Source organism: Sinocyclocheilus anshuiensis, unplaced genomic scaffold (assembly GCF_001515605.1).
Source record: "Sinocyclocheilus anshuiensis isolate Anshui unplaced genomic scaffold, SAMN03320099.WGS_v1.1 scaffold375, whole genome shotgun sequence".
Lineage (NCBI taxonomy): Eukaryota > Metazoa > Chordata > Actinopteri > Cypriniformes > Cyprinidae > Sinocyclocheilus > Sinocyclocheilus anshuiensis.
Window position 1 is genome coordinate 1,302,495 of NW_015549594.1, and position 12,771 is coordinate 1,315,265.

Below are 12,771 nucleotides of genomic sequence, written 5' to 3' on the forward strand. Positions count from 1 at the left end.
TGTCTGTGTTTCTTTGTCTGAATATGGCACTTATCACATGCTGTGTGGTATCGGGGCATTTTAACGAGTACGAGTACAGGAGCTCAGTATGCATCCCTATTGAGAGTAAATTGTACCTTGTAATTAATTAATCTATAAATATTACCTTCCTGAAATATCATTTTTTCAGCCATTGCCTAATGTCAGTCATTTCTTATGTACATTAGTACATTACTTCCAGTACACAGAGACAACAACAACACACAGATAATAAAAAATAATATGTAAATAAAACACACATATATAAATATAAATAAACCACAAAAAAAAAGAATAAATTGTGTGAACAGGTGTGCTAAATAGAACAGCTATAGAATAAAAAATAAGTTGTGGGGATGTACTAGGATGTAGGGTGATAAATAAGTATAAGGTTATTGCACATATTTTTATTGCACAATGGGAGAACATTTAACTGTTCATGAGGTAGATTGCCTATAGCCTATATATATATATATACACTGCCATTCAAAAGTTTGGGATTAGGGCTGCACGATAAATCGCATGCGATGTTTAACTCGCATCTTATCAGTAAAGCCGGTTCTGTAATCAGCGGTGAATCTCCATCACGTGCGTGCTTTGATTGCCTAGGGAAAGAAACTGCACTTCATCCTGCTTCCACAATATGTTGCACATCAAGTGTCCAAATGTTTAAATCATTGACCATTAAGCAAAGTATAACCAATTCCAGGGTCAAAGTCTGTGCAAAAATAATAATGTCCCATAGTAAAATGACAGTTATTTTGTAAGATAAACTTATAAAAAGGGGCTGGGAAGTGAACTGACAAAGTCTCCTCTATCTCATGTATGTCATATCGCGCCACCTCCTGGCAAATACAGTTATTTGCATTTTTGATGCATTCGAGACAGGATAAGCAAGTGTTTGAGGCTTCAACATTCTTTAATTTTGACATGGGAGGTTTTTGTATGATGCAGTTAGATTTCCTGTCACTGTGGGCACCAGGGCACAGTAGTAAATGGCAGAATCTGTCTCTACAACAGAAGAGATCTTCAGATCCACTTGTTTGTTGTTTTGATTAACTTCAGCCGTAAATCTGGGTGGTCTGTCATCACTCATAACTCCATGTTGGAAGATGTAAAGAAGGAACTCCGGTTTGGATCTGGGATACTGTCTGTACCATTGTAAATTCTGTCATCACCTTCATGCTTCATTTTACTTATTTATTGATTCAAGTGGAGCACACTTTGATTTGTTGAAATGGTTTGAAAAATTGGTTGAAATCTGATGTTGGATCTATGTCTGCTGTTAATGATGTCAGGTTTTTGTACAGTGTTGCAGTGTTTCCATCACTGTGGGCACCAGGGCACAGTAGTACAGTGCAGAATCTTCCATCTCTGTCTGAAAGATGCTGAGATTCATGTGTTTATTACGTTTATCAGCCACAGATGAAAGTCGAAGTGTAGGCTCTGACCGGCCACTGAGCTCAGTAACAAAAATAAGGAACTCTTTTCGAGTTCCTGGATATTGTCGATACCACTGCAAGGTGTTAACACGTCCACTGTAATCACAGGTGAGGGTAACGTTGTCTCCTGCTGTGACGTGCTTCTCTGGGACAAGTGGGTTTATTGTATTTGCGTCAGCATTCTCTGTGTAGAAGAAGAAACAAAGATGCTAAATTATTCCTTTGGGCTAGATATACTGTACATGTTGTTCACACTGAATATATAATTGGATCAAATGTAAAAAAAAAAAAAAAAAAAGGAATAACTGACCTTTGAGCAGAAAAATAACAATTAAAAACAGGAACAACATCTTACTAATAAATAGACAAAAATGACTGTGAGAATCAATGCTGCACATTTCCTCCTAAAACTAACTCAATATAGCAGGAGCTTACTAATGAAAGACATGAATCGAATAGCTCCGCCCTCTAGCAGTGAATTATGGTAAGTGAGCAATAGGTAAAATGATCTTTACTGAAGTATCCTATCTCAGACAGTTCAGAATGAGTCTAAATTAAAAATTAGCATATTCTAAAATATCCATAAAATACTTGACGACAAGGTGTACGATTGACTAGTATACTGAAGTATACATTGCAGCATTGATGCAAGCTCTCTGTTTTTTAGTAACCTTGGGAACAACAAATTACATTAACCAAAGTGAACTAAAACCTGAAACAAACTGACAGTATCTTGCAAATGAAAATGAATCTCTGACTTTTGAGCAGACCTATTATCATCAATACAAGGGCAAAACCTGACATGCAATAACCACAACAACTCAGACAATTACGCTGCATGTAAGACAAAACTCACATAAGGAGATCCACACCGAATTGACAGAAACTCAATGTGCATATATCGCCACCTCCTGGCAAAACATACCTGCTTTGCTATTTCAGTCATTTGGGAAATGCAAACCTTTGACTATATTGAATGTTCTGTATATGTTATGATTTGTTTCAGCAAAATTACAGACTATTGTGGTGATTATGTGCTGGCCTTCGAGACTAGATGAAGTAGGTGTTCGAGGCTTCTTCTTTCTTTAATGATGGCATGGAGGTTTTTGTATGATGCAGTTAGATTTCCTGTCACTGTGGGCACCAGGGCACAGTAGTAAATGGCAGAATCTGTCTCTACAGCAGAGGAGATCTCCAGATCCACTTGTTTGTTGTCTTGATTAACTGCAGCAGTAAATCTGGGTGGTCTGTCTTCACTCATAAGTCCTTGTGGGAAGATGTAAAGGAGGAACTCCGGTTTGGATCTGGGATACTGTCTGTACCATTGTAAATTCTTTATATTACCCGTATAGTCTTTGTAACTGCAGGACAGAGTAACACTGTCACCAACATGTCTATTTTCATTCAGTGACAAGGGTTTTATTGTGTTTGCATCTGTGCGCCCTGGCAATGGAGAGTAAAAGCCTAATTAGATAAAAGCAACAGTAACTGAATGGTAAAAAGTAAATGAGTAAAAAAGAACTGGTTTAGACTGGAAAGAAAAATACAATTATATCTTACCAATACACATGCACCAAAAACTGAGAAGAAGAGTGAAAATAATCATGATAGCAGAAATCTGAAGAATCTGAAAGACTTGAGTGACATTCAGACTGGATGCCTTTGAATTCTGACATCCTCCCTCAGATTAAAATGCTTCTTCATTCTGATATTAAGCTCCACCCAGTGGAAATTTTTTTTTTTGTTTGTGTTTTATAAAGTCATTATTATACTTAAACCAGTTCATGTGACCTGTGATTTAAAGTCTCTGCCAACGTGTATTAAAGAAAAGACATAAGAGGATTGTAATTCTTTGTTAAACTTTATCTGAAACGTGAAAACATGAATTGGTGCAGTTATTTCTCTCTCACATATCTTTTTTTATTGCAAAAGCACAATAATTACAGAACAAACTGAATATTGGAGATCTAGTTGCTAATATTTACATTTTTAATGCCTTTTTTTCTTATTTCATTTTTGTCATATTTGTGATAACTCCCAAGTGGTCATCATTTCTTTTTTCACCAATTTATTGAACTTTTATATTATACTTATATTTATATTATACAAATATTCCAGGTAGCATCACAATTGATTTGAGTTATTGATCCTTAAGAGATGCTTGTGTTACTGATGACTGATGCAGTCAGAAATAATACATACTGTAGAAAACATGTGCTTGTTAAGAATCAGTGAAAAGCACGATAATACAGAAAGATTTTGTGCAGAGGAAAAGGGTTTCCTGTCACTGTGGGCACCAGGGCACAGTAATACTGTGCAGAGTCTGATACTTTAGCAGGGCTGATTTCCAGTTCCATGAGCTTTCTGTGTTTGTCAACTTTAGCTGATAACCAGTGGGCTGATGGATCGGCTTTAACTGGATCTCCAGATTCAGTCATGGAGAGAAGGAGTTCTGGTTTGGATCTTTGATACTGACGATACCACAGTAGATTATACACAGCACCAGTGTAGTTGCAGTAGAGAGTAACACTGTTACCATCTTGAGCTTGTTTTTCAGAACCATGAGACGTTATTAGATCACCAAGAGAGACTCCTGGAAAAAAAGACATACTAAATTTAATATTGTGATCAGATAAATGTAATTCTAACCGTTTTAAATCAGAAGAGGTGGTGATTAAATAAAATAAACAAGTCTCACCTGCAAGTATTGAAAATATTACAAGTGCACAGAGCAGCATGATGGAATGAAATGACTCAAATGTGCCTTTTCTTGACTGAAACACTGTGATTTAAGTCTGGAGCTCCACCCTGTGGCAAGATTTGACCTTCCATTACTAGATTTGAACTCATTGTGTGCATGAGGGATACAGAAAAGAGAAGAACGCCATCTTCTGGGTGAAAACAAATACATTTAGACCTTCATTAATCACAGATGATGACAATAAAATCACAATATTTATATTTTTACCTTCTGATGATGACTTCTGTTAAGAATAGATAGAAGGTTCTTATGCATCTCTCTTAAATCTCTTTTCTAGATTTATACTTTGGCATTAGTTTGTGGAAAATGCAGTAAGATAAAAATGAGAAAACATTGTTTTAATTATTTTTTTAATCAATTTGTTTTAAACAAATTATTGAAGCTTTCTTACTAAAAAGGCAAACAAAAATGTGTTATGCACATGGAAATTACTGTAACACCTCATAATGTTAACACTGTCACGGTGCTTGCGGGGAGATGAAGCGAGGACTCAAGTGCAGGAGAAATGGTTATTTATTTTAATAATGAAAATGAAACGAAAAACAAACTCAAACCACACCGAGGGGGAAAAACAGACGGGCAGGCTCAAAACTGCACTCCATGCAGACATATAACACACACAATGAGAAATGACGGATCAGCACAGGATGACAGACACCAGGAGAATAAATAGGAACCAAACGAGGAGGCTAACGAGGGAGACACAGGTGGAGCAACTTAAACAATAACGAGGTAACAAGATGGGAGGGGCCAGACAATAGACAGTAGAGAACACATGGCAACAGACAAACACAACACAAGCCATGTGCTCCCAGAACACAGTCATCTGGTGGCCCTCCTGGGCACACCCGCTGAAGACTGTGACAAACATAGATTGCATACTTCTTATTAATTTTAAGAAATTGAAATTAAACATGAGTTTTAAGCTTTCCATTTTACTTAAACAATGGGTTCGGATCATTCATTGAGGTGGCAAACTGAAGTATAAAATCAGTAACAGTACAAAATGACAGAATCAGGGTTTTTGTACAGTGTTCCCAGGCTTTCTATCACTGTGGGCCTCAGAGTGCAGTAGTACACAGCAGAGTCTGTCACTTCAGCAGAAGAGATTGTAAGATTCACTTGTTTCTTTGAGTCTTTTGCTGACAGACGAAGAGAAGGTTCAGATGCCTCTGAATTTTCATTTACAGGTATCAGGAACTCTGGTCTAGATCCCCCAGTATTTCGATACCATTGCAGGTCATATACAAGACCACTGTAGTTACAGGACAAAGTCACATTGTCACCTCTTAAAATATGTTTTTCAGAAGACAATGGCTGTATTGTGTCAGCAAAGGAGTATCCTGTAAGACAAAATGTACTGTATTGATTAAACTGATACTAAAGGTAACTTGTTGGCAATGTGATTGTTATGTGTAATGTGCATTGTAATGTGAAATTTAGTAAGTACAAAAAAAAAATATATATATTTTTTTTTAAATAAAAACATAAAATAATAAAACATTATTTACCTATGAATAATGACAGTGGTATCCAACAAAACAGAAACATGATGGTTTCTGATGAAGAGTGATTGTAAAGCTATCAAAGCAGGATGACTAAATGAATCAGCCTTTCAAACATTCAACTTTGTGAATTTGCTCCACCCTCTGGCTGAGGCTTTATCTTCTTCCCTGATGGGCTGTTTTTCTCTCAAAATGAAAAGACTTGACAGTGTTTCATTAGATTTACAGAAAAAAATTAACTGTTGCATCAATAATTTATTGTGCATTATTTGAAGCTGGTGTGTCACAATTTTTGTTTAATGTTAGCTGTGTTAATGTATTATGTTTTTGTACAGAGCAGGTGGGTTTCCTGTCACTGTGGGCACCAGGGCACAGTAGTAAATGGCAGAATCTGTTTCTACAGCAGATGAGATCTTCAGATCCACTTGTTTGTCGTCTTGATTAACTTCAGCCGTAAATCTGGGTGGTCTGTCTTCACTCATAAGTCCTTGTGGGAAGATGTAAAGAAGGAACTCCGGTTTGGATCTGGGATACTGTCTGTACCATTGTAAATTCTTTATATTACCCGTATAGTCTTTGTAACTGCAGGACAGAGTAACACTGTCACCAACATGTCTATTTTCATTCAGTGACAAGGGTTTTATTGTGTCTGCCTCTGTGCGCCCTGGCAATGGATAGTAAAAGCCTAATTAGACAGTAACTTAAAATAGTAGTAAATAAGTAAAAATTAACTGGTCTAGATTGGAGAGAAAAATACAACTTTATCTTACCAATACACATCCACAAAAAACTGAGGAGAGTGAAAATAATCATGACAGCAGAAATCTGAAGAAGAATCTGAAAGACTTGAATATCATTCAGACTGGATGCCTTTGAATTCTGACATCCTCCCTCAGATCAAAATGCTCCAACATCTTGACATTAAGCTCCGCCCTCTGAAAAAAAGAAAAAGTTTTGCTTGTCTTTCTGCAATGCAGTTTTTATACCTTAGTCTTTAAACCAATCAATGTGACTTTGTGGTTCAAAGTCTCTGGTAGAGTATATTAAAGCAAAGGCATAAAAAGGTTTTAATGCTTAAACATTAGCTGAGAACATTAAACAGTGGAGATATAATTGCTAATTTTTTATTTTTTAAATGTTTTTTTTTTTTACTTTTTATCATATTCATCACAATTCCCAAGTAATCACTTTTTCATTTTCATTTTGAACAAATATTCTATGAAGCAGTTGTTTTGAGGTAAAAAAAAACCCCTGTGTGAATAAAATAAGAATAAATGGAGTTTAGCTAGTCACACCACAAGACATGCCAACTAGTTATTAGTTTACTGGCAGTCTACAATACTGACATCTAAACTAGTTCGATTGGTGGTCATGAGCAGTTAAATTCTGATTGCTGAAATGCAGTATAAACAGAGAATCATGGAGGACTGTAAATATGCAAAATCCTCAGTACAAGTAATTTATTCATTTAAAATAATCATCAAAACTTGGCTTTATGTACTGTGTTGCAGGCTTTCCTGTCACTGTGGGCTCCAGAGCACAGTAGTACAGAGCAGAGTCTGATACAGCAGCAGAGGAGATGATCAGATCCACACGATTGTTATTATGGAAACTGGTGGATATATGTGGAAGAGGTGGACTAGCGGGCACTACAAATTTGGTGGATTTATCAATCAGCAACAAAAACTCTAACTTCGATCCGGTCTTCTGTCGATACCAGTGGAGACGGTAAGCTGATTCATCAAATGTACAGGACAGAGTAGCATTACTGCCTTCGTTTAAAGACACAGATGCTTTATCTGAACTGATAGGACTCTTATTAGCTTCACCTGCAATGTAGATGAACAATCCAGTGTTATCAATATCATGAAGCTTTGCGTTGATATTATAATAATATACAATTAATAAAAGGTGTCAAAAATCTGTGGCTTACCATAACTCAAGAAAAATGTTAAAACCGAGCAGATGATGATCATTGTTGTATGTAGTTTGAATTTAATGATCTATAAGTAGGTGTATCAAGCCTCTTTGAGCTCTTCTGCTCTATTCCACATTAAGCTCCGCCTATCTATGGAAATATGTGTTGTATCGATCCTTGTGGACTCATTAAGAGATGCTGTTACTGATGGCTGATGCAGTCACAGAAATAATACATAGTGTGGAATACATGTGCTTGTTAGACATCAATGAATGACTAGCATGACTAATATGCAAAAAGATTTTGTGCAGAGGAAAAAGGTTTCCTGTCACTGTGGGCACCAGGGCACAGTAATACTGTGCAGAGTCTGATACTTTAGCAGGGCTGATTTCCAGTTCCATGAGCTTTCTGTGTTTGTCAACTTTAGCTGATAACCAGTGGGCTGATGGATCGGCTTTAACTGGATCTCCAGATTCAGTCATGGAGAGAAGGAGTTCTGGTTTGGATCTTTGATACTGACGATACCACAGTAGATTGAAAACAACACCAGTGTAGTTGCAGTAGAGAGTAACACTGCTACCATCTTGAGCTTGTTTTTCAGAACCATGAGACTTTATTAGATTCCCAAGGGAGTCTGAAAAAAGACATACTAAATTCAATATTGTGATCAGATAAATGTAAGTCTAACAGTTTTAAATAAAAAGAGGTGGCGATTAAATAAAATAAACAAGTCTCACCTGCAAGTACTGAAAATATTACAAGTGCACAGAGCAGCATGATGGAATGAAATGACTCAAATGTGCCTTTTCTTGACTGAAATACTGTGATTTAAGCCTGGAGCTCCACCCTGTGGCAAGATTTGACCTTCCATGACTAGATTTGAACTCATTGTGTGCATGAGGGATACAGAAAAGAGAAGAACGCCATCTTCTGGGTGAAAACAAATACATTTAGACCTTCATGAATCACAGAGGACTTGGACAGTATTTGTATTTTTATTCTGTGATGATGACTTTTGCCAAGTTAGAAGGTTCTTACATGTATCCCTCTTAAAGTGGTTCTCAATGTTTATATTTGGGCATTAGTTTATAGACAAATGTAATAAAATTAAACATTGTAAAACATAAACTTTAAGGTACTGAAGCTTTCTTACCAAAGAGACAAACTAAAATATTATAATATAATAGAAAGAGACAAGCTATAATATACTGGAACACCTCATAATGTGAACATATTTTGCATATTTATTCTATTTTAAGAAACTAAAATCAAACATGAATTAAAGCTTTTTGTATAACTGAAACAATATGGTTGGATTATTCATTGAAGTGTTAAACAGTAGTATAAAATCAGTAACACACAAAAAAATGTAATGGTTTTTGTACAGTGTTCCTGGGATTTCTATCACTGTGGGCCTCAGAGCGCAGTAGTACACAGCAGAGTCTGTCACTTCAGCAGAAGAGATTGTAAGATTCACTTGTTTCTTCTCTTTTGAGTCTTTTGCTAACAGACGAAGTGAAGGCTCAGTTGCCTCTGAATTTTCATTTACAAGTATCAGGAAATCTGGTCTAGATCCCACATATTGCCGATACCATTGAAGATTGTATACCAGACCGCTGTAGTTACAGTACAGAGTCACATTTTCGCCTCTGAAAATATGCCTTTCAGAAGACAATGGCTGTATTGTGTCAGCAAAAGAATTTCCTGTATGGACCAAATGCAACTGTTAATGAAACTATTAATTAAATTAACACTAAAGGTAAGCAACTTATATACAATAAAGCACATGAAAATTATTTGTAGTAAACAAGAATAAAACCATAAATTAAATTATTTACCCATGAGTAATGACAGCGGTATCCAACAAAACAGAAACATGATGGTTTCTGATGAAGAGTGATTGTAAAACGATCAAAGCAGGATGACTAAATGAATCAGCCTTTCAAACATTCAACTTTGTGAATATGCTCCACCCTCTGGCTGAGGCTTTATCTTCGCTGATGGGTTGTCCTTTTCTCAAAATCAAAAGACCTAACATTGTTTCTTTACATTTGGAAAAATAAGAACAGTTGCATCATTGATCTATTGTGGTTGATTGGAAGCTGGTGTGTCACAATGTTTGTGGAATGCAAGATGTGTTTATGCATGAAGTTTTTGTACAGAGCAGGTGGGTTTCCTGTCACTGTGGGCACCAGGGCGCAGTAATACACAGCAGAGTCTTTGACTTCAGTAGAGGAGATCTCCAGTTCCACTTCTGTGATCTCTTTTTTAGCCTGCGCTTTGAGACGTAAAGTGGGTTCGGAAGAAACGGCAGTCTCTGCATTAAAAATAAGGTACTCTGGTCTGGATCCTGGATATTGACGGTACCACTGAAAGCTGGGCCCAATGCCACTGTATTTGCAAGAGATAACAGCACTTTGTCCAACTGAAACACGCTGTTCTGGTAAGAGAGATTCTATTGTATATGCATCAGCACTCTCTGTAAAAGAAGAGAAAATCTTTTAAAGTAATTATTGTTCAACATAACTGTTAAATCTGATGTAGAAGAGAGTTACTTTAACATGTTCAGTCGACTGGTACTGATGTTAATGCAACAGTGAGCATTAAACTTACTTAACTTTAAGCAGTGAAAATACAATGAAGACAACAGTAAACATGGTCACTGTTCAGTAGTCTGAAAGCTTGAAGTGTCAAACTCAAGCTTGAAGTGTCAAACTCAACCTTGAATCAGTCACATTTAGCTTGAGCTGCTGTTTAACATCAGGCTGCAGAGCTCCACCCTGTGGCAACAACAAATATCTTTGTGTTGGGGCTACAGTATGTTATATCTTATATTCATGTTATACTCATACATAAATGACATTTTCTGTACTGAAAGATGTAGCTTATCAGGAATCTTTATTGACGTAGAGTAATATATAAAGATCTTCAGAGACAGAATAAACACTGGATTAGTGTTTAATTCTGTACTGCATTGAAGGAGCTTCTCAGCTCAGAAGAGCATCCTCCTGTGGGTCAAACTTGAATGACTGCTTCAAACTTTTTAGCTTCATGATACAGTGAGGTCACAAAATCAAAAGTCAGAAAATCTAGGAATTATTATGTAATTTAGACCTGGAAATGAATGAATGAACAAATAAATAAACATGTATATATGTAAAAATATGTTAAACAAAAATGAAAAATAGATGCATTTTTATGTTGTCTCAAGACTTTTGGATGCCACTGTATGTAATACTGATGTTAAGATAGGCCTACTTGTATGTCACTGTTTCTTTAATGTGAAGATAATAGTGTGCTTAGTTTACTTTGTTGCAGATGATCGATTGAAAGACATTAGACAAATGTTTACACTTGTAAAATGTAATTTAGTATTTTATTTAATATAACATCAAGCTTTCATTGTTGAGACTTTCAAATACATGTAAATTCATAATTATTATATGTATAAAAGGTTTTTGTACAGTGTTCTCAGGTTTCCTGTCACTGTGGGCTCCAGGGCGCAGTAGTACAGAGCAGAATCTGTTTCTTCAGCAGAGGAGATTGTAAGATTCACTTGTTTTATGTCTTTTGAAGCTTTTGCTGACAGACGAAGTGAAAGATCAGCTTCTGAATATTCTGTGATGAGAATGAGGTACTCTGGTTGAGATCCAGGATATTGGCGATACCACTGCAGATTGTTTACATCGCCACTGTAGTTGCAGGAAAGTATCACATTTTTACCTCTGACAACATGCTTTTCAGAGTATAAAGGTTGTATTGTATTTGCAAAGGAATCTCCTGTAAAAAAAATGATATTATTATTATTAAACAAAAGATTTTAGCATCATAAACACATAGCAACTGCTCTCACTTCAGCCACATTTTTTTTCCCATTATTTAATCTTTATAAAGTCTCTAAAAATCAGAACATCTTACCTATCGATAATAAAAATGATATCCAACAAAGGAGAAACATGATGGATGGTCTGCAGAGAAGGGGTAATGGCAAAGTAAAGTGACTTTGAGCAGCCTCTTGCACTGTCAGTATGTTGTAAGAGAGCACCACCCTCACTTCCTAGTCTTCTTATTTTCTGATAATGAATGAGTTTGTCTCTACATGACAAATATTTAAAGGGATTGATTTCTAATTTATAAGATGTAAAGTTTATTAGAATACGTTTATTATAATAGATGCAATATATTTTTCATTTTTATATGGTGCATTATTGCATTATCTTGTATTATGGAAATTTTGTATCATTTAAAAACCTTGGAAGGTTTAAAAGATGGACATTACCATAGAGGATTTGCCAAAAATAGAAATATTATGTTTAATGTCAGGTAATATTTATTTTCCTCTAAATGGAAATAAATACTGCAAAACTAAGCACTGATGGTTCAATTCAATGCTGCTTTTGAGCTGCTGCAGTACAGATTGTGACTCACCTCTATATATAAACCTTTTGTATGGTTGCACAGGACTTGCAAAATTTAAAAATCCCTGGTAGCCCTTCGGGCAGGCATTCTTCAGATTTTGGTAGCCCAAAAATGAATTTAACCAGCCCGAATAAAAGATATTGTATTTTTTCTTCAAATAACAAGTCAAGAGAGTAGGGGTGCAACGGATCACAAATCTCACGGTTCGGATTATATTACATTATCATATCACATTTTGAGTCACAGATCGGATCATTTTTCAGATGAGCAAAAAAAATATGGTTCTTTGTTATTGAAGTAACACTTATTATTTAAAGAACAATTTACTACTTCGATACCACAGCAAAAACTAATAGCATATAGGGATGTAACGATTCACTCAACTCACGATGTGATATGATTCACGATACTGATTTCACAATACAATTTTCTCACAATTTATTTTTTAACAAAATGTGATTTAAGACATATTTTAAAAAAGGTGTCTTTTTGTTATTTCTGAGACCAAAAGGCTGCACATTACTTTGTGAAATTGAAAATGTCAAACAATATACTAACTTGAAATTTTAAAACAAATCCCAAATCAAATAATTTGTATAAATAATACAAATAAAATAAATTTCTCCATGCAAGTAAACTAAGGTTTTGCCTGTGTATTTTAATCACGATCCAAACAAAGATGCTGCATACATGTTATTTAGATTGTAA

General features: G+C 35.6%; 1 pseudogene and 1 gene segment (V, D, J or C); both read right to left on the reverse strand.

The window, feature by feature from the left end:
- Positions 1-1,312: 1,312 nt before the first annotated feature.
- LOC107658319 (Ig kappa chain V-VI region NQ2-6.1-like) lies at positions 1,313-1,810 on the reverse strand. The segment is given in 2 exon segments: positions 1,313-1,644; positions 1,771-1,810. Coding segments are annotated over 2 exon segments (372 nt in total).
- A 680-nt stretch (positions 1,811-2,490) lies between these two features.
- LOC107658321 (uncharacterized) lies at positions 2,491-4,205 on the reverse strand (annotated as a pseudogene).
- Between the last annotated feature and the right edge of the window lie 8,566 nt (positions 4,206-12,771).